The sequence below is a fragment of the Meles meles genome, chromosome 6 (assembly GCF_922984935.1).
Source record: "Meles meles chromosome 6, mMelMel3.1 paternal haplotype, whole genome shotgun sequence".
Lineage (NCBI taxonomy): Eukaryota > Metazoa > Chordata > Mammalia > Carnivora > Mustelidae > Meles > Meles meles.
Window position 1 is genome coordinate 118,819,722 of NC_060071.1, and position 25,437 is coordinate 118,845,158.

General features: G+C 44.9%; 1 protein-coding gene across 1 annotated transcript in view; it reads left to right on the forward strand.

The window, feature by feature from the left end:
• Positions 1 to 23,920, forward strand: part of RAD51B (RAD51 paralog B) — a 647,202-nt gene extending 623,282 nt beyond the window's left edge. Inside the window, exon 11 of the mRNA XM_046006988.1 lies at positions 23,492 to 23,920. Within this exon, the coding sequence (XP_045862944.1) occupies positions 23,492 to 23,577 (86 nt within the window). The 3' untranslated portion in view covers positions 23,578 to 23,920. The remainder of the gene's footprint in view (positions 1 to 23,491) is intronic.
• Positions 23,921 to 25,437: the final 1,517 nt, after the last annotated feature.

Below are 25,437 nucleotides of genomic sequence, written 5' to 3' on the forward strand. Positions count from 1 at the left end.
TGAAATTTTACCTATTCTGTTGTAATGACCCATGATTAGCCTGTTAAAATTCATATTTCTAAACATCTTGACCAATAAGTTCCAGGAAGGAGGTATGAAGAGAATGAAGGAGAAAGTCTCTGAGTCAAGGGCCCATATTTAGTAAGAAAAAAATTCTGACTGCAAATATGGATTTGCTTGAAACAAAATATTTACCTTTTAAAATGATTGTTTAATATTCATTCTAATCTGTGCTGTGAGCACCTGCTGGGTGCCAGACACTGTTTTAAACTTTATCACATCAATCTTGTGTGAAGGTCTTATCATTTCTAATTGACCAATGAGAAAACTGAGGCTCAAACAAGTTAGATAAATTTCCCCCAAACCTCCCAGCAAGTAAGTGATGAGTCTGTGGTTGACACCCTGTTCTGTTCAAGTCTGCATAATTCCCAACCCACTCTGCTTCAGGAAATGCAGTTGCTGTTCTTTTTTGGGGTGGACTAATGTTGAGACAGTGAACAGGGCTGAAACCACAGTTGGCTGAGTTCCAAATCCAGGAGCTGGACAAGAGAGTCCCTTGGAGTAACAGGGACTAAATTGCTCCAAGCATTGTAGATGACTAAAGTTAGACTCACTGTTAGAAATGAAACACTGAGGTGGAACTTTCTCACTAGGGAAAGGAGGTTGAAAAAGATGCTGATGACACTATCTGGGGCTGCTTCTATGAAATTGTAGGCTTTGGAGGCAAGAGGAAGTAGTCATAGCCCAGGAACAGAAACCAGGATGCTTCAACTACTAGGGGAATCATCATTACTACCATGGCTATGCAAGATCTCAGATCATCACTTGGTTCTGAGCCAGAGATCTCTAAAAAGTCTTTAGGACAGAATAGTTTAAAAAGAAGAAGGAGAAGGAGAAGGAGAAGGAGGAGAAGGAGAAGGAGAAGGAGAAGGAGGAGAAGGAGAAGGAGGAGAAGGAGAAGGAGGAGAAGGAGAAGGAGAAGGAGGAGAAGGAGAAGAAGAAGAAGAAGAAGAACAAGAAGAAGAGGAAGAGGAAGAAGAAGAAAGAAAAAAGACCACCCACTCCCAACACACACACTCCAACTGGCATCCAAATAAAGATATCCAACACTAAGGGAAACTGTCAACAAAATTAACATCTGTTAGATGAATTTCATCCAAAAGAAATTAAGAGAATAATCTGGTGAAATTTTTAAACTAAGTGTGTTTAAATAAAGAGGAATAACACCGATTCTTAAAAGTAAATTGTGACAAAATGGGATCAGGAGGGAGACAGACCATAAGAGACTCTTTTTTTTTTTTTTTTAAGATTTTATTTTATTTGACAGACAGAGATCACAGGTAGGCAGAGAGGCAGGCAGAGAGAGAGGAAGGGAAGCAGGCGCCCTGCTGAGCAGAGAGCCCAATACGGGGCTCGACCCCAGGAACCTGGGATCATGACCTGAGCCGAAGGCTGAGGCTTTAACCCACTGAGCCACCCAGGTGCCCCAACCATAAGAGACTCTTAATCTCACAAAACAAACTGAGGGTTGCTGGGTGGTGTGGGAGTAGGGAGAGGGTGGTTGGATTATGGACATTGGGGAGTGTATGTGCTATGGTGACTGCTGTGAAATGTGTAAACCTGATGATTCACAGACCTGTACCCCTGGGGCAAATAATACATTATATGTTAATAAAAATAACTTTTAAAAAAATAAATGAAATAAGAAGCAGATGAAATAGAGTTTAAAAAAAAGAAATTGTGAAACAAAGCATGCATAAATAAAATAAGAATTGGTAAATATGAAAAAGAATCAATTAAAAAGGTAAAATCTGTAGATAAGATAAACTTTAGACAAGACACTGATGAACAGGGGATCAGTGAATGGGAAGGTAGTTAGGAAGAAGTCACTCAAAATGCATCCCAGAGTCAAAGTTATGAGCACAGAAGGTAGATTGAAAGCTCCAATTTATGTCTAATAGCAGTTCTGGAAGAAAAACATTGAAGAGATACTGAAGAAACCACATTTGTAAAGCTATTAACTGAAAAAGCACTTTGAATACTGAGCAGGATAAAAAAAAATAAATCCACATTTAAATATTTTGTAGTGAAACTATATACCTTCAAAGGTTTAAAAAAAAAAAAAAAAAGGACAATATTGAAAATTACCAGAAAGGCAAGAGAGGTTACTTATATATGAATAACAATTGCATTGATAATAGACATGTCAGTAGCAACAAGAGATTCCAGAAGACAATGGGGTGGTATTGTCAAAGATCTGAGGGGAAAAAACTGTTAATCCAGAGTTTTATACCTAGCTAACTGGCACTTAAAAGAGAGTTAAAATAAAGAAAATTTTAGAAGTAAAAGGAATAAAGTTTATTAGTCTTGAATCATCACTAAAAGTACCCGTAAAGGATGTATTATAATAAGAAAAAGGCTAAGTCTTGGGTAAAGTATCTGAATCACAAAACTATAGTGGGTACAGAAGTAAATTGATTAAAATGCACTTCAACTGATTATAAAAATTAGTGAATCTGGAGTTTAAAATAAAGGTTAAATCAAAATATTAATTAAGACAATCTGATGGGAGATGGAGAGTTAATTAGACAGTTAAAATGTGCTAAGACTCCTTCCCAGTCAAGAGGATAGATACTAAAAATCTTTATACCTTGAAACATTTACAATTAAATGTGTGTGATAAAACTTTAGAGTAATCATGAGCTGAGATGAACTTCAATCTGTAGCTTCCAACCCAACAAAGAGAAAAATAGAGAACACAGAACACCTTATCAACTTAATAGTCGGCAAGAAAGAAGGAAAAAATGAAGAAACTAAGAGAGAAGATAAATAGCAAACTCTAAGTAAAATGGAAGAATTAAGTCAAATATAATAGTAGCACCATAAGTATAAGTGGATCAAATGTACCTACTAGAAACCAGAAATGATCAGATTAGAATTTTTTTTTAAGTATCCAGCTATAGGCTATTTTCAAAACACATACCTAGGCCAACCCACACTGAACCTTAAGAATAAAGATATGGTAAGCCATACTAGGAAATACCCAAAGAAAGATGGTGTCAGAGTATAAATAACAAATAGAATTTAGAGCAATTTATATTAATAGGGATAAAGAGAATCACATAATGATAGAAGGAACTTTCCATCAAGAAGACATAAAAATCACAGGGTGCCGGGTGGCTCAGTGGGTTAAAGCCTCTGCCTTTGGCTCAGGTCATGATCCCAGGGTCCTGGGATCAAGCCCCGCATCGGGCTCTCTGCTCAGAGGGGATCCTACTTCCTCCTCTCTCTCTTCCTGTCTCTCTGCCTACTTGTGATCTCTATCTGTCAAATAAAGAAATAAAATCCTTAAAAAAAAAAAAAAGAAGACATAAAAATCATGAATCTATATGCCTCTAAAAACCCAAATTTGAAACCTCAATATATAAAATAAAAACTGAGGAAATTATAAATGTGCAATCATAGTAGGAGATTGAAACTCGTTTTACAAAGACACGTTTTAAGAACTTAAAAGATAAAACCACAAACTGCTACACACTTTACTCAAAATCCAACAATAAAGGACACATACTCTTTCCTAAGAACACATTGAACATTTACATGAATTGACATAACTGTCCACAAAAGGGGTCTCAACAAATTTTTTTTTTTTTATTTGACATAGAGAGATCACAAGTAGGCAGAGAGGCAGGCAGAGAGAGAGAGAGAGAGAAGCAGGCTCCCTGCCAAGCAGAGAGCCCAATGCGGGACTCGATCCCAGGACCCTGAGATCATGACCTGAGCCGAAGGCAGTGGCTTAACCCACTGAGCCACCCAGGCGCCCCTCAACAAATTTTTAAGAATTGATTCCATACATATATGTTCTCTGTCCACAGTGAAATTAATAAGAAAAACTAATCTCATAAGTAACTCGTGTTAAAAAAAGAAAAAATTCAGTTATATATGAAAGCTGGAAGACATAGCCAAAGTACTTAAGACAGAAACTCGTAAACTTGAAATTCACTAATAAATAAATAAATATAAGAAGTTAAATATTTCAGTCTAGAAGCAAGGGGGAAAAAAGATTAAGTCCAAAAAGAACAGATAACAAAATAATAAAGATTGGAACTTAATGGAAAAGAAAAACAACAACAAAACATGGAATCAATAAATCCAGAAGTTAAAGTTATTGTTGAAAATGACTGGTAAAATACATAAAGCTCGAAAGACTGCTCAAGAAACAGGAAAAAAACCAGTAAATAATATTAAGAATAAAAAAGAGACCATGACTCATAACCACAGATACACTAGGGATTAAAAAAAATTATAATGAAGTAGGATGAGCAACTTTATGAACAATTCTATGAATGACTTAATGCCAATAGATGAAATTGATAATTTTTAGAAAAATTAATTTTCAAAATTGAATCAAGGATTCTTTAAATCAACCAATAATCCATGAAGGAACTGAATCACTGTTCAAAATCTTTCATTCAAATGACGTTGAACCTAGGTGGTTTTGCAGGAATGTTTTACCAACCTATCAGGAACAGCTAACCTCTATGTTATACAGACTATCTTAGAGTATAGAAAAAGAAGGACAATTTCCCAATTTATGAAGCTGGTATACACTTGATATAAAACCCAAGACTATACAATTGTAGACTGGTTGTTACAAGCATAGATGAAAAATTCCTAAATAAAATATTACCAGAGATGATGATGATAGGGTGTGTGCATGTATTTTTTTTAAAAATCTCCTAGTGGAATTTATGTAAGAAATGCAAGGATGACCCAGCATCAGAAGCTGCTAATGTAAGGCACCACTTGTAACAGATGAAAAGAGAGAAGGTCCATGATTATCTTATAGATACAGGAAAGTCATTTGATGGAATCCGAAGTTTCTCCACTATAAAAACAGCAAACTAAGAATAGGAGGGAACTTCTTTAACTTGGTAAAGAGTATATAACAAATACCTTTGTAAACATCACTCAGTGGTAAAACCTCAGCTATATTCTCGTTAAAATCAGGGGGAAAAGGATGATGATACCTATTATCTGTGCTGTCAATGCAATGAGGAAAGAAAGTGAAATCAGATATAAGAATTAGAAAGAGAGAAGACAAGCAATCCTTCTTTAAAGATAATAAGATAATCCATACTATAGGAAAAGCATTATAAATACAAAGGGAGTGAGACAGTTCCCTGAAGGTGACATCAGTATAGAAATTACGAAAGGATGGGGCGGGCAGGAAGGATGGATAGGTAGAGCACAGAGGATATCCATACGTGTCATTATATATTTATCCAAACCCGAAGAATGCCCAGGACTAAGAGCAAACTGCAGGGCAAACTATGGACTTTAGTAATGCGTCAACGCGGGTTCATCAATTATAACCGTGAATCACTCTGGTGGGAGCTGCTGATAATGGGAGAAGCTGTTGGGTGGGGCAGGGGACTGTCTCTGTAACTTCTGGTCCATTCTGTTGTGAACCTAAAACTACTCTTTAAAAAATAAAGTCTTCTTAAAAATAGTCAACAGCATTCCCTATATACTGCATAAAACTAATGTGAAGGGAGACAGAGAATAGGATGGTAGCTGGAGAAGAATGTGGTATGAAGGAGGGTTTTTTTTTGTTTTTTTTTTTTGTTTTGTTTTTGTTTTTGTTTTTGCTTATTTGACAGGCAGAGATCACAAGCAGGCAGAGAGGCAGGCAGAGAGAGAGGAGGAAACAGACTCCCTCTGAGCAGAGAGCCAGATGTGGGGCTCGATCCCAGGACCCTGGGATCATGACCTGAGCCAAAGGCAGAGGCTTTAACCCACCGAGCCACCCAGGCGCCCCTGAAAGAGGGTTTTTAAAGATGAGAGATAGCTTGGCATTCTGTTGCTGATGCTCTTAGAGTAACTGGTAAAGCAGAAGGGGCTGATTATGCAGAACGGAGATGGGGCTGACGTTAGAAACGAAGTCCTTGAGACATCCAGAGACGATGGTGCCCAAAACACAAGTGGAAGGGTTTGGCTTTAACAAGAAGAGGGACACAGATACTACGCCAGTACTTTAACAGATGTGGTGATGGGGAAATGAGAGTTTCGGTCTGATGATTTCTGTTTCTCAATGAGACATGAGTTGAGATCATCAGCTGAGAGTGAGTGATGGTTAGAGGTTTGACCGGGCGAAGAGATACAGATAGTAATCTTGTAAAAATTAGAATGAACTTGCTAGAGAAATAATGCAAAATTTCTGGGAAGTATTGAGTACTCATTTGAGAACTATAGTAGTCCTGGACTTAATGTGGGATCTGTCAACTCAGGGTGCCATTTTCCCCATTCATCTTAAACTGCCTCACTTACATTGCAGCCTAAGCCAGTAGTTGGGTTTGACCAGCTTGGGTGTGTTCTAGGCAAGTTTGACCTAGATAGAACAAAATGGAGCAAAATAAAACAAAATGCACATAAAGAGCAGGTGAGCTTATGTGATGGGAATAGGAACACTAGAGAAAGTGGCTGGAAAGATGAAACTGGTGGTTGGATCATATGACAATTAAAATCTAGACTTGGAAGGGGTGCTGACCAGGTCGAGGCTATAACCATTTAAAAGTAGCTGAGGGGCGCCTGGGTGGCTCAGTGGGTTAAAGCCTCTGCCTTCGGCTCAGGTCGTGATCTCGGGGTCCTGGGATCGAGCCCCATGTTGGGCTCTCTGCTCTGCAGGGAGCCTGCTTCCTTCTCTCTCTCTCTCTCTCTCTCTCTGCCTGCCTCTCTGCCTACTTGTGGTCTCTGTCTGTCAAATAAATTAAAAAAAAAAAAAAGTAGCCAAGCAAGGTGGAAGAACAGATCAGTGGAAGTGAGGAGGTCAAGGAACTCAGGGATGTTCAAGTCACCAAGAACGATGACAAATAGGGGTGAATGGGAGGAGGGTGAGCTGGGTTCTCCAGTATTGAATAAACACGTGACTAATGGAGACATGGTTGATGGCAGCAACAAAATGGAGAGGGGTTAGATGGTCTGAAGAAATGAGCATCCGAAGAGCTATGGTTTTTATAGGATAAGTTGGAGAAAAGGCATGGGAGGAGCGGTGGGAAGCAAAGGAAGCCAACTTTCTTTGCAATACATGGACAATAAGAGGAAAAGCAGACCCCACTTCTGAGTGCAATGGGGAAAACCATATATACTCGGGCCAACCAGGTTTCAGTGAAGGCGCCAAGATGAACAGAATGTTTTAAAAAGAGGATAAGGACCTAAAGGAGTTCCAGAAAGTTTGGGGGAGAAGGCGGATAGTGGGTCAGATAATAATTGGGTCAGATATTAATAACAGCACCAGCATTGTTTATTGTCTCTCCCCCGCTAGCATATAAACTTTGCAAGGGTAGCGATCTTTGTCTATTTTGTTGACTGATATATCTCAAGGACTAGAAGAGTGCCTAGAGATCCTAGATGCTCAGTAAATATCTGTTGAATAAATAACGGTAGCTACTATTTACTGGGCCAGGGGTACAGCTAAATGTTTTACATGTAGTATTGCCCCATTTTATAGATAAGAGCACTGAGGCACAAAGAGGCTAAACAACTCACCTTAGGTTGTGGAGCTAGCAAATGGTAAAGCTGAAGTCCAAACACACTGTAGTTGGAGTTTGGCTCTGGAGCCCTTATATTCTGAACCTCCAAATTACCCCACCTCCTTATGGTTGGGGGCCATACAGAGCAATATCAAGCTAAGAGCCCAGATGATGGTAAATGACCAAAGAGCAAAGACGTTAAAAATTAAACAATAAATATTACTGCTGATTTCAAAAGCTAGGCTCAAAGCTAGTGAAGGGCATTTGCTGCCCCAGATGTTATATACTCTTGTTGGTCTCTCACTATGAACCCTGCACTTTCTGCTGTCAGTTTCTAATTCTTTCCTCCATATCTTTACCCGCCACACTATCTCCCTTCTTTGTTATTTTTAGTTTCACCTGGCAAACCCTCAGCCTTTTCCACTAACTCTTTTCAAGGACAGTCAGGCACATTGGAAGCTAGGCTCTGAACATGTGATATTGACACATCGATTTCCCCGCAGGCCTGAGGATCACCAGGCTGACTCACTGTCATCCCGATTCCAACTACGTACTCATTCTGGAAGCGCCCTTTAAAGTGCTAAGATTCTGCTGGCCATTTTATGAACAGCCCACACTCTGAAGGGAAAAACTAAATGAACCTTCCAACATTTCAGGAAAACCAAGAAAGAAAATGGTCACATGTAACTGGGTAGAGGAAATTTGTTTGCGCCTTAGGCCTCTGGCTCATGTCCCGCGGTGAGACATATGCTCCCTGAGGTCAGGACACTCGTAAGGTCCCAGAAGCCCTTGGTAAATGGGACTGAGGATCAGTACCCACAGTACACTGGGGCTGTTGTATCCATTAAAGTTCTTCGGTCTCATGCAATGGAAGCACCTCTGGCTGACATAAACCAAAAGGAGTTTAAAAGGAGGATATAGGGGGCCTACAGGATTAAGGAGAGAGTGGAGAACCAGCCTCAGAAACGGGCAAGAGGCAATCAAGCTTCAGAAGCTAGGAAGTAAGAACCTCAACAAGGGTCCCCAAAGTCTGGTCAGGATACTGGACCTAGATGCAATGACTTTCCTAATGCTTCCACTCTCTTTGTCCCTCTGCTCAAAACTCACATTCCATGGGGGAGAAACTGATTGGCCTAACTGGATAGAAGGTCCCAAACCTCCTATCCAGTTCTATGCACAGACTCATCCTAAGGGGAAGAGATTACCTCCCAAAAGGAAAACAGGGTGGTGTTAAGAAGAGGAAATGAGTGCTAGGCATTCTAACAAAACAAATGCTCACAATTCCTAGTTCCTCCCTGGATATATGAGAAGTCACAAAACCCCTTAGCTCCTCTCTGGCTATACTTTCAGGGTCAGTCCTGACTTGGTCTGAGGAGAAAGGTCTCTTTTAGTACCAAACTATGCATGCTTTGACTTGATTATCAACATCAGACAATATTTCTTTGGAAGGAACTCTTCAGTTTACTGTCACATGGATGTTTCCAGGTATACCAAGTTACCTTATGTACAATTTGTCTCCCTCTGTGGTTTTAAGTTATTTTTTTCTTGTCTTTCAAAATAAAAGTCTTACCCGTTCGTGATTTAGATCATTACGGAGATTTTTCGTATTTTTTCCTCTTTTCCCTTTGCCACTTTTCCCATGGGTTTTCTTTCATTAAGAAGTGGGACCCGGCATTTCTGGAACGGGTAGCACAGCAACAGCACATGTGTCCCTAAAGAGAGATCCTGCTCTACTCTGGATTAAAAAGGGCTCCTCCGTTTTTGGAACGGAGTCATGAATCACTGCAAATTTACTTTGTTTTTGTTTTGCTTTGTTTACCTCAGCAACATCCTTTAAGATCAGTGTGATAGGAGACCCATCTTGAGGGATTGTTGGAAAAGAGAAAAGACTCTCAATGAAAAGTACTATCATTTCAATTCTTCTAGACTAGCCCGTATCTTGGGATAAAATAGATTTTTAGTGAGATCGTTTGAGTGAGACCTTCAGATATATGTTCTCTTTGATAAAACTTGTGTATATGGCATTATTATTTTCTTGATCTTTAAAAAAATTTCTCTAGTCACTACCTTTAAAGTCTTTTCACTAAATAATCTCATTTTATTTCTCAAGTGAGTTGGTTTTGTCCCCATTTGATTCATGTAGAAACTGATTCATCAGAAGATTGAGATCTACCCAAGTCACACAGCTAGTTAGTAATAAAATCAGGCCCCAAATCAGGATGTCTTCATTTCTGGGCATGTGATTATTTAAGCCAGGGATCTAAACTTGACATGGGGCCTTACACGTCACTCTTTAAAGGGCCTCACTCTGGCCGTTGTCTAATCGCACCGGCCAAAGGGGTGTGACCTCTCAGAGATGATGCTCCTACCCCTGGACCACATCCTGGATCCCCAAACCCTGCAGTTCACCATCAAATGTCTCCAGGTTCATTTGGGTCTGCCTTCCCAAGGGTAGACTTTACCGTGGATGGAGGCAACACGAGGCCTGAGTGGCATCCAGAGGGTGACCATGTGAGGTGTAAGGGGCTAGCCAGAGCTCAATCTTATGGCCTGGAGTGTCCACATGAGTACACAAGACCCCTGGTAATGCAGGATGGAGTGGGGGTGGGGAAAGAAGGACTTGGGGCCAGGAGCCAGCTCTCCCCCGCCTGCTGCCTCACTTCCGTCCCAAGAATTCTGAACTCCCACCTGGCTACCAGGTCGTTAGAAAAGCCTATTTTCTTCACTGGAGGCAGACAGAGCGTATTTTGTTTAACAGTTAGTGAGCTTGATTTATACCTTCTCAATATTTAGACATATGAGACGTGGCCTCCATTTCTCCTCTTGCCCCAGACCCCGCAAATGTGAGCCATGGGCTTGCCGTGTGCCAACATATTTAGTTTGGCCAGCATGCTGGGTTTTCTTTTCTTTTCTTCCCCCCCCCCCCTTTTTTTTTTAAACATCTTGAATTAGTTTCCAGCATTAACGATTAGGAGATTTCATATAAGAATAGAGATGTTTGGTTTCTCTTTTGAACAAAACAGGGACAATCATGTCATTCCAGGCCCACCTGTTATATGGCAGAAAGGAGCCCAGGCCGTGTAGCAATAGTGTTCTCTAGGTGAGGCAGTCTTTCCCATGTGCCCTGGTCCCCGCCTGCCTCCCTTCAGTCATCCTGGTGTCCTTTCTGGCTCCTGGGGGCATTTGAGTTGTCTCCTCTGATTTAAGTCCTTCATTAGATGAGTCTTTTCTCTATAAAGCCGCCCTGCTGACATATTTAATACATTCTTTGCCTCTTCTCTCCAACTTCCCTCAGAGAAAACTGGATTGTTGTTGTTGTTTTCATTAGCTAAGTGTAATTCCCTATATTTCCATATGGATAAATGCGTATAACTTTGGCATCATATTCCCTAACTTCTGAAACTTAAGGAGTCATCAAAACAACAGCTAGGAATGTCAAGAGAGCAATCTCTCGGCAGGGATCCCCCCTTTCACCGCACCCTGCGAACTGGAAACCAAACGGAATGGATTTTCTCACTTTGACCCTGGAGAGGGAGGGAGATTTTTTGATAACCGACAAAGAGCTTTTGTTCAGGTTTGCATCGGATAAATCAGCTTGCCCCATGGCGTGGCCCCTTACTTTTTCCAGACTCATCCTCCCTCCCTGCCCCCAAGGAGCCCACGCCTTTCCTCTCCCAGGCCTGCGGGCCACGGGCCTCCCAGTCTTGGGGTCTCCAGTGCTCAGCCTCTCCTCCACCCCGCCTCTCAGTCTGGAAAACAGCTTTGCAAGTTAACCTCCGGGGGCATTCACTGGTTTTCCAGAAGGGTCCCCAGCCCCACAGGCTGCCAAAATAGGCTCTTTACACTCCATAGATGGGAGAGAGAAATCTGCTTGTTCCGTTGCAACTGTCAAGCGAAGGACATGCTGAGCTCAGATAGAAATAGCAGCGGGGTCAGGGCAGGGCAAGGCCCCAGCATTTCATTAGCTCAGCCCGCTCGGGGTGATTAAATGCACACAGTGGCCCATGAATGGGGCCATGGAGGGCAGCCACACAGCGCAGCACAGAAAAATCATTCTTTGGCTGCTGTCAGCTGGCTGAATGGGACTTAATTATTGGGATAATGAGAACTGATTTTCATTGTTTTAATTTTGGGGAAGGGGTGAGAAAAGGAGGGACTTTTTCCTTCATCTGGGTGAAAGGATGCTAAACTGTGGCCTCTAGTGGGGCCCCACGTCCTCCAGGCTGCTGTCCGCTAAGCCCTCCTGCGTTTGCTGTTTTTGACGGATGCAGTAGGAAAGAGCGGGAGGCTTGTGTTCTGTGGCGGTATTTCCTTTAGGCCCTGTGATCCTGACAGGCTGTGGCCTCCGAAGAGCTTGTCTGTGCTGGCATCCGTCCGTCCCCAGCAGCTGGGCCGAGCTCACAAGAACAGAGAGAATCCCCTGGACAGATCTGCCTGTTCTCGGCCCCTTCCAAGTGCTTCCAGGTCATGAGTGAATCCCATCTTGTCCCTTCTTTTGTTTGGTTTTGAACACAAGAGCTAGTGAATTAAAACAATCTGTTCAGGTCAAACATGGGCAAAAAATTCTCCGTTGCTAGCATTGGTTTTGAGGCTCAAGATCGAGCAGGTCCTGTGGAAACAATGTAATGACACCCCCCACCACCACCAAGAAAGTCAGCTGGGGAGACCTGAAACGATTGGGGAAACACACAAGGGGGCCCTAATTGAATTCGGAACTGGCTACCAGGAGAAGAAGGAGACAGTGGGTTTTGGAGCAGTGAGGGAAGATCGATGAAGCCGATGGAGGCTTGCAAGGGCTCCAAATTTGAGTAGAATTTCAACCAGAAGCAAAGGGTGGAATTGGACGGTGTGTTTGAGAAAAGGAAACAGACATTGCTGGAAAGAAGAATCCACCTGAAGAGTAGGGCCAGATGACATAGGGCGTGAAAGCCGGAAAGGGATTTTTGTTTCCCTTTCTAAGTCCAACTTGGTCCATAAAAAGTGGTTGCTGTTGCTTTCATTTGTTTTTTTTTTTTTTTTTAAGATTTTATTTATTTATTTGACAGACAGAGATCACAAGTAGGCAGAGAGGCAGGCAGAGAGAGAGGAGGAAGCAGGCTCCCTGCATAGCAGAGAGCCTGATGTGGGGCTCAATCCCAGGACCCTGGGATCATGACCTGAGCTGAAAGCAGCGGCTTAACCCACTGAGCCACCCAGGTGCCCCGCTTTCATTTGGTTTTTATTTTATCCCTACCCCCCAGCCCAGCACTTTAAAGAGAAGGCAAGGAAGAGGGCATGGCCTCCTTCATGGAGCACAGAGAAGGAAACTCCCTTTGATGTTTCAGGGCTTTTGGTTTAGGTTCAAGACCCATGCTGGTTCCTTCCCAGGCACTGCCCTGGCCGTATCTTCCAGGAAATGCCACAGGCTCTCACCCTACCTAAGTCCATCTAGCTTCCTCTGTTCTTGAAGACTTGGAAAGGATATAAGTTAAGTTTTCAAATCTGGCAACTAGGTGCGTTGTAGCAAGCAATAGATGCCTGGGGAGAACTGGTTGGAATAGGTTAATGGCCTCCCTGGCCCGTTTCCCGGGAGAAATGCCACAGTCCTTCCCAGAAGCCACATCCTCCAGGCACAGTCTTGATAGAATGTATCTGCCCATTGGAATCAATTCGTCATGCCAGCCAGCACCGGGAATGGCCTCTCTGGCTGAAATGTGGCTACATCCCTTAGGATTAAAGAATCCTTTGCCTTGGAAACCCATGTAGGTCAGAGGCAAAAGCTGGGTCTGGGTGGCATGCCGTATTCCTGGGGTATAGTTTCTTATCTCTGGAACCTACTCCTGTGCTTTTATGTCACCCAACTCACTTTGCTCGTCACGGAACTATATTATCAGCGCAAACCTCTGTGGCCTTCCTTGGGCCCAACACCATTCATTTTGGAAAGAAGAGAGAGCTGGCAGAGCAGAACTTGTCATAACAGCTCTTAGTATTTACGCCTTTTGTTTGAGACCATTGTTTTTGATAGAACCCTCTAAAATTAAATAATTTTTGAATATGTACTCCCATTATATATATAAATATATTGTTACATTATACACGTGTGTTTCTTTACTAACACATGATGTCTGTACATTAGAAAGCATACACAAGGTTAAAGTTTTTAGAAAGCTGAAATAAAGTTGACCTAAGCGATAGCTTAAAATATCTTACTAATCACGATGGCTTCGCTGTACTGTCATTACCTGCTATCGCACAGCATGATAAATGCATCAGGCAGAGCTCATCGTAAGTGAGAGAGGATGTGAATCCCTATGTCTGAGGGTTCTCTTGGAATTTTCTAATTGTGGTTGGCTCTCCTTCTTGTCACATCTGAAAATTTGGTACGTCCTTTTAGCTAGAATATGACTGAAGAGAAATCATTCTAAGAGAAGTATAAACGCTTGTCTTCTTATTTACCTATGCTTACACTACTGATACGGTCTTTGATCCGTGGTTTCTCTGCAGAAATAATTTTAGTCCCCTTGTCCATTTTGTATATGTGAGGTTGAATTAGGTAATATCCATAACACAGCAAACCAAGAACAGGTAAACTATAGTGACTTATCTTTGGTTCAAAGCCCAGTGAAGAGTGAGGACTAAGGACACCAGTGAGCCCGTGCAGAGCCAAATCTTGCCACACGATGCTTTATCTCAGGAACGTCTGTGACCCATGGCCACAGCCATGAATGGAGTGTCAATGTGTATATTAAATATTATAAAGCCCAATTTCTTATTTCTTAGATAAAAATGAAGTTAAAATTCTAATAATTTCTTCCTGAATCCTGATGGATCCTCTTATGGAACTCTGGGATGCCCATCCCATTTGGAAACCAAAGGCCTACAGGATTAATTTCAAACACATTAGCATTGACCTAAAGGGTCCTTCTGTCTAACCTCAGTCTACCTTGCCAGCCTCATCTCCCACTGTTCTCTGTCACGTACCACTGAGACTTCTCAGTGCTTCCTAAACCAGAAATACCCTTTAATAACTCCATTTCTTTGACTTACTGTTGGACGGAATTGAATGCCTTTCTCCTGTTCTCCACTTGGCTAACTCTTCCTTAACTTTGAGGACTTAGGTTAAGTCTTTAAAAGACCTGATTCCCTTAGACCAGAGGTCAGCAAGCTTTTTCTATAAAGGGCCAGATAGTAAATATTTCAAGTGTTGCAGGCTATACTGTTTCTGTCACAACTCCTCAATTCTGCTATTGTAGTGTCAAAGCAGTCATAGATAATACGCATGGAAACAAAAGAGCATGGCTGTGTTCCAACCAAACTGTCTTTATAAAAATAGGTGGTGGGCCAGATTTGGCCCTAGGGTTCTAGTTTGCCAACACCTGCCGTAGACAGCTTGTCTGCTTTCTAGCTTTTTCTCCTTGACTATCTGTTCTAGAGGTCTGTTGACCTCTCCCTCAAAGGACTAAATCCCTTGAAGTCAAAGACTTATTCCTATTCCCTAGAAGATAGAAGTCTGGGACCTAGAACCCATTCAGTAAAGGCATATTATCGATTATCAAGTATTGTGAAAATATTCTTGGTGAAAAAATGGAGGAAAATTCTTCCACTGAGTACAAGATTAAATGGCTTACTTCTAAGACTTATCTTAAGCAAAAGATCATATAAAAAATCCCAATTAATGAGATTAGAGGAATTGGCTTGAGTTAAAACTAGGCTTTTTATCAGGGTAATCAGTGTCCTGCTCACCTGACCATCCACATTCACGCTCTCATTGCATTGCTTTGGCCTATGGCTTCAGTAGCATCTGGAGAATCACTTCATTTTCAACCACACAGCCTCTGCTAAGGCCAAAACTCTCCTATGTTTATTTATATGTTGCTTTATGGTTTGTAAAACAAGCAGCACGATTCCCATTTTGCAGATGAGGCAACTGAGGCGTGTTAAATACCTTGCACAAAGAATGAGAGAGCTGGGACTTTGACCCTGGTATTCTGATTCCAACCCAGGCTCTTTTACTAGACCACGAAGCCTCTCAAGCAGTTAGAATAAAAGGACACGGTGCAAAATTAGCTCAAGAAGAAACTGATACCATGTGAAATTCCAAAGAGCTCTTGGGACCACATATGTGAAAATTTCAATGGTAGTTTTTCGGAGTTGGCCCAATAGAAATATACACACCTTGCCGACCTTACACAAGATATGTAAATCTCACAATCAATTTAACTAACTTTCATTTCTCTTGGAAACACAAACATTTAGATTAGAAATTGGCTTAAATGAAGAGCTTCACGCCAACCCTGCAACCCTGCTACTCCTGTGAAATGTTTCATGAACCCCAATATTGAAGACCTTACTATTTGGTTTGACTGTGAAGGCAGTCTATGCATACTTGCTGCCAGTGGAAGGTTAATAGTGAATCAGAAGCAAGAGGACCACTGACTGAATCACCACCGCTTACTATAGCCCTCTGCTCTGTATTCCTTGGAAACCTCTTGCCTCAGTTTGGGCTTTGACCCAACCCACTCAGAAGGAGAGAGAGCAATTTTATAGCCCCGCATAGAGTGACTCCAAGCCAATCGTATCTATTTCCAAATGATCTGACGCAGCAAGTGGGTCATATTTCCTTTGGAGGCTTGGCTGAGGACAGTTCGGTTGGTGACATCGAGCCAGAGAGAATAAAATAAGGCTGTCAAGAAAAATCTGAAATGGTCTCCAAGGCGATAGGACTAATGAAATGCTCAGGTCAGGAGCGGGGTGCTTTCTGGAGAGATTCAAAAAAGAAAGGAGGACAAGGTGACCATGTGTGAAATTCAAACGAATCAACAGTGATTTGAGAAAGCCAGGCAGATTGGCACCTGCCCAGTACTTTCTGAGAGCAGGCACTAAGCCTAAAATAATTCACAAAATCTACCTCTCATTTTTATTCTTACCTTTAATCAAATTTTTTTATTGAAAATTTTTTATGGTTGGTTCCCTGTCCACTTTCCCCCCTCCCTGCCAAGTGTATTTGCCAAAGACCAACAGACCCCTGTGTTCAATTATTCTGGCCTCAGGGAATAATGATTAAGGAGTTCCAAGAACGGGATGTGGGAACAGCAGAGAAGTTAGGTTTCATTTAAGGTCCTTGGGAAGAAGCAAGTACCCTAGGCTGCTCAGATGGGAAAGGAGCCGGTTCTTCATAGATCCTGTGAAAGGATACGCTGAGCCCTAGAACAAACTCCCAACCCAGGGGAGTCCAGGTTCTCATGGATACAGGCAGATCTTTGAGTACCAGTTTCCAGGGGCATGTATTTGCTTCACTGTTCCCCGCTTTGATTGTGCAAAAATATTTTCAAAGTAAAGGCATGGTGACAAAGTTGGGCTCTTTGAGGTTGTTCCTGGAGTGAGAGGAGGTGTGTGCCTCTGGCTGTCCACTTGGCAGCGAGTCTTCACACTGCTTCTTTCCACCCAACCATTTTGGCCACTGGAGTTGTTTTAACACAACACGGTCTAAAAAGAATACCAATCACTTCCCTTTGCTTCGTGCTCTTCCCATCAACTCAACTGGCATGTTTCAGGCGCCTGCTCTGTGCCAGGTGTTTTCTTCAGAATGGAACAAGACTGTCCTTGCCCTAGCAGCCTACCAGGAGAGACAGTCAGGCACTTTTAGTACCTGGGGCAGAAGTAGTGTGAGAAGCACTATGGAGACTCAGTGGAAGGAGCTTCCACCAGAAAGCAGACATGAAAAAGGGGAGAGGGCCTGACTCTAAAGGGAACTCTGTCCATCACTCATGCTTCCACATACTGATCGCCCAAACATTTATGACCTGCTTGTTGTTTGCCAGGAAACACGAGTCTGGGAATGCAAAGAATAGGACATGGAACACAGGGTTGGGGGGGGGGAGGAGGTGGTGAAAGAGGAGCTGAGAAACAGATTGGGCCAGATTGGCAAGGGCCTTGCCTGCCAAGCTGAGTCTGAACCTTGTTCGGGGCATAATGAGGAGACTTTGAAGGTCTTTATGTGGGTGGTGGCACAGATTTCCACCCCACCCCATTATTTCCGACCTCAGCCCCTGACTTGTTTCTTTCCTAGAACTTACTACAGCATGGAAGTATTTTATTCACTTGTCTGCTCTGTGCTTGTTTCCCGTCTGAATCCCCAGCTGGGATGCAAACCCCATAGGGACAGGGACCGCACCTGGTCCTACTCACTGTTGTATGCCCAGTCCTGGGCAGAAGGTGGACCCTTAGCAATATTTACCAAATCAGATCTGTGTTCAGAGAATTGTCTCCTCTTTTTAGAATGGAGGGGATCTGAGAGCATGAGGGTGGGTGATCCCATAAGAAGGACTATAGTAGCTGAGAGATGCTGGGAGCCTAATCTGGGGCAAGGGTGGCACAGGAGGAAGGGGACATATTTTTTTTTTTAAAGATTTTATTTATTTATTTATTTATTTGGAGAGAGAGAGGAGGAGGAAGCAGGCTCCCTGCCAAGCAGAGAGCCCGATGCGGGGCTCGATCCCAGGACCCTGAGATCATGATCTGAGCCGAAGGCAGAGGTTTAACCCACTGAGCCACCCAGGCGCCGGAGGGGGACATATTTAAAGGACTCATCGGAGGTAACTCTGACAGACCTTGAGGAGGGAGAGGGAGGGGTCAGAGGTGACTCTAAGGTTTCCATTGGGATGTCTGAGTGGCTGGTGATACCATTGAGAGAGAAAGGAGAGGGGAGGAACACGAGGAGGGACTTGTCGTGGGAAGCAGGAGAGCATAGATAATGAGATCAGTTTTGGACATGTGTGATTTGAGACAACTGTAGAATGCCGGACTGGAGATGTTCAGCAGACAGTTGGAAATATATGTGGGCCATCCAGGAGATGGCTGGGGCTGAGGTCACAGATTTTGGGTGATAAATGAAGCCAGCAGAGAACAATGCTGCTCAAGGAGAATAGAGTTTGAAGAGACAACAGAAGCCCGAACCTGGGAGATACAAAGTTTAATGATAGAGTAGGAAAGAGGAGCAATGGCAAGACAGAAGGGGCAGTCCAAGAAGTAGGAGGAGAAGAAATGGGAAATCTGAGAAATCTGAGCCCCACCTAGGACAGAGCAGTGAGAATAGGAGCTGCCATCTTGGCTGACTGATACTGCCCTTTGCTTACCCTGTTAGTGGTAAAGGGAGGCTCTTAGCAATTCTGGGTCACAGGGAAGAACAGAAAAACATCTGTGTCGTTTATCAGGACTCTCTCTCCTTCTAACAGACCCAGCGGGTGGGGCCAGATTTAGTCTTGGGCTGAATGGTACATATTTGCGGGAGTTCTCAGCTTGGAAACATTTTTTGAGTGGGCGGCTACAACTCAAAACACCAGCAAATCCTGCCTCTTATCATCTCCTACCAAAAGTGATTCATGTGGATTAAGCAGTTGCTTGACCAATGGCCCCCACTTTGGGGTCATTCCAGGGTTCAGGTTCCAGCAGGATTATTGCAAATGGCGGCTGGTTCCATTTCTCTCAAGGAAGAGGTTTTTCTCTGGGAGCTGGTTCACGAGGTAGTGCTCATCTTCACCTTCCCTCAATACTAACTAACCTCTTTTCCTCAGCATTCCCTGCCCCAACCAACCCTGGTTCTGCCTTCCTTCTTGGCACTCCTGTACTACTTTCCTGCCCTCTAGCACAAGCCAGTGCCTTATTTTAGGCACTGAATATTGCGGGAATGAAATGAGAACTTAAAGAGAAGTCCAGGACCCAAAAGAAACCAAAGAGGAGATGCTCTAGCTAAAGGGAGGAACAGACCGGTCTAGCACTCCTGTCCCTCAGAGTCCTAGTACTCCAGGGGATCTGCTGTGAGTCTCTGAGCCAGGACAACCCCCACTGGCCTCAGAGTCTATAGGCCTAGTCCTATCCCCAGTCTCTGTCCTATTGAGGTCCTTCCTGGCTCTGAACTTCTCTGAGAGAGTGTCTGCTGGTCATGAGTCACACTTTTTCTGGGCCTTTTCCCTCCCAGAGAAAAAAGAATCCAGGCTAATGCAGAGAGGTGGAGTACCCCGACCCAGAAAGTGCTCCCCCCCCACTTTGGTCTCTACCAGACCCCTTTGGTCTCTACCAGAGCTGCCCAGCTCAGGTTCTCAGGCCTTCTCTAGGAATCGAGTCAGTTGGTCTATGTAGGTGGACCACGGCTTCCCCGGGAAGGGCTGTCTGGGAAGAAGACTGGCAGCATGGATGTCCCGCTATAAGCAAGACCCAGGGATCCTGCCTCCCGGGCCTCAGCGGTTCTCCGGAGCAGGGAGGCAGAGGGAGGACATCTCGGTCTCCCACCTCCCTTTGGGCTCGGTGCTGGGTAAACCGTGTCAGCCCCCCTGCCGGGGGCCGCCAGCTCTCTGGCGTGGGGTGCACACGCTGGGCCCCAGCCCGGCCCAGCCCCGCCGCATTCTTCTGCCGGGCTTGTGCGTCACCGCTATTCATCTTGCTTGGTGCTGGGCTTGGCAGCAGATGCTGTAAAGATGGTAATTTTAGACTCCCTGATTGGAGAGGGCTGCGGGGAGCGGAGGAGAGCAGTCTGGTTCACTCTCTGGGAGCTGGGCCCAGCCGGCGCGGCCATCCTCTGTGCGCCCTCTTCACCAAGCGGTGGCCCCATCAGGACACCCCCACCCCTTTTTGTGTTCAGGCCTGACTTCTTGGAGCCTGGTGAGGAATGAGGACAGATCGGATGTGTCTGGGCCCTTAGCCTGGCGAATTGCTGGTTTGCCTGGAGAGCACGGAGGCCGGAGTACACCCAGTACCACGTGGGGTGGGGGTCCTGACCCTGCAGAGACAGTGCGGAGGGCAGGCTGCCCGGGGATTAGACCCCCACCCAGGGCCGTATTCAGGGCATACTAGGGATGAAGTGGGGGCTGCCGGAGGCCCCTGACCCCTCCCGAGCTCTCTCCCTTTTCTGTTCTTTTTCTCCTGACCTCCCCCTGTGGGGGGCTGTCACTCCCAAGGGCCAGAGGCTGCCGCTCCCAGGGTTGTCAGCTAATCGCTCCTCCCACCCCTTTGGTGCTTAGAGGCGTAATTTGCATTTGATTACAGGACCCCTGAACAGGGTCAGAGATTCAAATCACCCCTGGGAGAGACTTCTGGGCTGGTGTTTTCAGGCACAGGGAATCAGAGTAGGAGCTGAGAGTTTTGAGCCCAGGGCCATGTTAGGTCCTTCAGAAGCCACCAGATAGACTTTCAGCTGTCTGTCCCAGCTCCTCAGCAGGACAATCCCAATTCCAAGGCTCTGAGCTGGACTTGGAAAGGTCTTCGTTTTTGAGCCTCTGTCTGTAAGTCATAGAATGCTTGAGTCCAACCCGAAGAGAAGTGACTTGCGCCCAATCGTGGGGCCAGATAACCACAGGGTTGTTAGCCCACATCTGGTACTCAGTCCCTGCCCTGGACGCATTTTTATAGAGGCTCTAGAAGAAAGAAAAAAGGTCTGATAGGTGTTTCTTTGTTGCCAAGTCCTGGGGGAAGCCACGGCAGGATCCTAGTGCTGGCACATGACGTCTGGTCCCCTCCAGTGACAGGAAACTTGCTGTCTGTAAGGCAGCCTATGAAAACCCTGGTCCACTCCGACTCGTGTAAGAGTTCTGGACAGCTGCGAGCCGTTCATGCTGAGGAGGCCTTACAGGGAAGCTGCGCGGATCAGGACTAAGTCAGGTTAGGGTCTAGAGAAGCTCAGGCATCAAACGTCCCCAGCAAAATGGTCTTATTGCTGCCCATCCTATAGTCCTGAGAATAAGTCAGAATCCCAGCTAACCACAGTCTTCCCTAGGAGAGGTGTGGCCTGGTCTACTTGGAGAAAAAGATGGGGCTCCTGTGTAAACAGCATTTTGTAAGCAGCATTTGCAAACATGCAAATGGGTCAGAGTACTTGGAAATACTTTGTTCTTCCAGTGGATTAACAATTTTCCCCTGGAAAACAAAACAAGAAAATGGTTCCACAGAACTCGAGAAGCACACTCTTCCTTCACGCACAGTATGGGTTTTACGTCAGTCAGCCCTGATGGGCCGGGAGTCTGGAATCTGCTGTGCCCAGTCCATCCATCCCCACAGCGCTCTGTGTTCTAGAGCGGGGGAGGTGTACAGGCCTTCTGGAGACATTTGAAAATAACAGCAGATGAGTGAGAGAAAGGGTTGCTTCCAAAATGCTCAAAAATAGTTAAGGAGAAGGAACTGATAACCACGAGGCCTGGTCAGTGGAGAACAGGGACGTGCAAGTGGGAGGTGAGGACGGAGAGGCAGGAGAGCAGGGAGGTGGTACAAGACAGGAGTTTAAAATCGTTTTCCCTCTGTAAAATTCTGTCATCCCCTAGGTAATCAGTTTTGACAGCACCCCCCACCGCCCCCCAAACTGGGTCCGTACAAAGACCTGGTAAAGAAAACCCTCCACGGGGCTCCCCACCACCCATCCCCTGGCCTCCGCACAAGTCCGCTGCCTAGTCTCCAGGCCTCCGCAGCTGCCCTGTCCTGGGTCCCACCCCGTCCTGGGTCCCACCCCAGAGTACTGCTCCTGCAACTCACTTCCTTGCTTCCACTCCCCTGCCCGCTGACTAGCCCACCATGCTCTGGCCTGGCAGTCCGCGCCCCCATGCCCCGGCTGCTGGGGACCTTTCCTGACTCGTGCCTCATCCCTCCCATGGATGAGGTCGCCTACTTGCTACCCCGTGGAGTGCCGGGAGAGTGCCCGGCATGTGGTAAGCATTCAGTTCTTACTCTGATTGTATAATCTGTCCTTGCCTTAGGCCACTCCTTCTGTCCCTCTCTCTCCGGCTAAACGCCCTGACCCCCACCACCTTCATAAGAGGTACCGGCCTCTGGTCTCCTGAAACTGTCTGATGTCAGTCTCATTGCTATATCTGACCGGCTTACAATATTTATGTCCGGAGCTTATCTCTTTTTCCAGAATGAAAACACCTCCGGGTCAGGGCTTTCTCTCACACTTAGGTATAAGCCCCCAGCGCCGAGCACAGTGGACTGTCCGCAGAAAATACTGCTTCTAGACTGCGATCTACTTCATGAAGCCCTTCCCACGCACACCTCACTGGGGACGTCCCCACCTGAATTCATCTATATAATAGAACCAGTGAGTGTTCCCACTAATTCCACTTTAGGGAGGAGGAAAGGGAGGATCAGAGGATGTTCCCTTGCTTGCAGTCGTAGGTAGTGAATGACAGAGCTGGGATTTGAACCCAGGTTGGTCCACTCTAGAACCTGAACTCGAACACCTCAGATTCCGCCATACTCCTCTCATGAAGACAGGGACGGTGTCTTTCCCTAGGAAAGGGTTGCCAATTGGCCACCTGAGGGCCAAATCTGGCCCACAGATGCATTTTGTTTGGCAGTGTTTTTTAAAAATCGGGGAATTTTACATCATGTACACTTCTGGCTCCTCTGGCAAACTGGGGAGATCCAGTGACCCTCAATCCTAGCATAAGGCTGAGAAGCAGCCGTGCCCTTTCTCTCTGGCCCTTCCAGACCTTGTCTGCCTCCACGGTCCAGTTGACAGTTTCTCCCTCAGGGTGGTGGCCTGAGAGGGACCTCAATTCTTGGTTACGCAGGACTGTCCCCGATAGTATAGAATGCTTAGCAACCCTAGCCCTCACCCACTAAATTGGTGGCACTTTCCTTCAGTCATTTGTACAATCAGAATCATCCCCAAACATTTCCAAAGCTCCTGGGAAGAAACACCAGCAGGTAACCGGCACACAGTAGGGCTTCAGGTAAAAAGGTCAAACGGGCTTAGAACGAAGTAGCCGCCCTAAACACTTCCCCATAGTAAAGGTTCTCATGTAAACAGAGACAGAAAAATGAAATAACCATAGTATTCAAAAAATAAATTATCTGAAGGAGATTTACCACATTCTTCTAAACACCTGTCCCACAATGGAAAAAAAAATTATTAATAACATGTTGCCATCAAGGCGTTTCCATTCTGCATGCCTCGGCTCTCGCGGTAATGTTACTTGGTTATGGTTTTCTTCTAGGCCTTCCACGTAATGAGAGCTACTGTCCAGCCATCACCCAGACCCCACCGAGGAAAGGCTGCGTTGAAAGGGACAAAAAGAACTAGAAGAGCATGCGGCTTTTACAGAGAAGTGTTAGTCATATTTTTGCTGTTTATTCTAGTCATAAAAAAAACTGCCTGCTTACAGGAGACATTTCAGAATATAGCTAACACCAAAAGTAAAAATCATGTATAATTTCATCGCCTGGAGATAATCGTGGTGGATATCCTTGTATGTTTCCTTCCAGTCTTTTTCCCCCCTGGTATGCACGTGTTGGCATGTGCCGTTACCAATTTTATTTGGCTTTTAGCAAGACTGGGACATGCTATTTATGAAGTTTGCCTAGCCCTCTCATGGCTGCACCCATCATCTGTTTAATCAATCCCCTTTGGTTGGACATAGAGCTGCTTCTCAGTTTTTAATATAAACAATACAACAATCAGCTTCCTTTTACCTAGGTTCTGTGGGGTCACTCTGATTACTTCTATAGGAAGTGTGTTACTGGCCATCGGCGCAGGAAGAGATCATCCCCTCCTCAGGGAGATGGTATCGGCCTTGGATCTAGAGAAGGGTGGAGTAAAGGGGAGACTGAGGTCTGGTAAGGAATGTCCAGGGAGGGAGGAGCCCGTGTGGTTGAACTTGGACTTCCTAGTGCAGCTGCAGCCCAGCCATGTGCCCAGAGTGAGGGCAGGGGCTGTGGGGCTGGAGACTGGGATGCTGAGCTCTCACCACAAGAAGAAAACAAGGACTTAACCAAAGGATGAAAATTGTTTGGCACCACTGAGAACCCAGTTGCGGTCACCCCGTGGGACTCGGTGATAGACACCGTTGGCACAGGCACCCAAGTCTCTCCGCAAAGCTGGGAGCCAGAAGCTGAGATGGGGTGAGGGTAAGGGTGGGGATAGGATTAACTCAGGTTTGGGAAATGGTCTGACAGATCCAGCCAAAGTTCAGAGGGGCTGGTGAGAGCCTCACGAAATCTTTTCCCACCACAAATAGGAAGATTACTGTCACACCTAAGTAAAAATAGTTTTGCAACCTAGCAAGGAGAACTAAGTAGTTCTCTTTGCCCATGAAAATGGCTTTACAGACCCAACCTGAGCTGGACATAGACTGTGAGTTGCTCTTGCGCTCTAATAATAACCACAATGAACAATTTCTACAGCACGTCACCATTCACGAAGTGCTTTATGCAATATATTAGCTTCATCTCTTGGGATAAGTGTTATTCAATGTTATCCCCCATTTTGCAGAAGAGAAAACAGGCTCAGATAGCATGACTGGTCTCAGTGCAAACAGCAGCAGAATTGGACACCAGACCAGCATGAAGGACAGAGTTGGAATAATGAATACATTCTCTTGTGACCAAGTCCTCTGTCCTTGCAAGATAACTTTTGTTGGAAAACAAGTATATCCTCTGCCTGCGACCTTGACCTCCTTAGCAAGATGGATTAACCTGGTGAGCTACCAGGAAGAGCCAGTTCTCTTCATGTTTAGAGAGTGGGCTTAGTGTTTTACCTACCACACTGGTCTTGCTGTGCCTGGAACAGACCACGCACGTTCCTGCCACAGGACCATTCCTTATGCAGGTGCTTCCTATACGTAGAATCTTCTCCCGATGTGGCCATGGCTCACACCCCACCCTCTTGGAGTCTTTGCTTAAATGTCACCTTCTCGGTGGTGCCTTCCCAGACCACCTTACTTTAATTGCACCCCTCCCACCACCCACACCCACGGCTAGCTCTTCCTGTCTTCCTTCCTTGCTTTATTTTTCTCCACAGCACCACCCACTTTCTAATAGGCTATGCATTCTACTCATTTTCTTGTTTCTCTGCTAGAATGTGCGATGAGAACAGGATTTCTGTCTGTTTTGTTCCCTGCTTTTTTTCCCATGCCTAAAACAAGCCCGGACCATATTAGGTGCT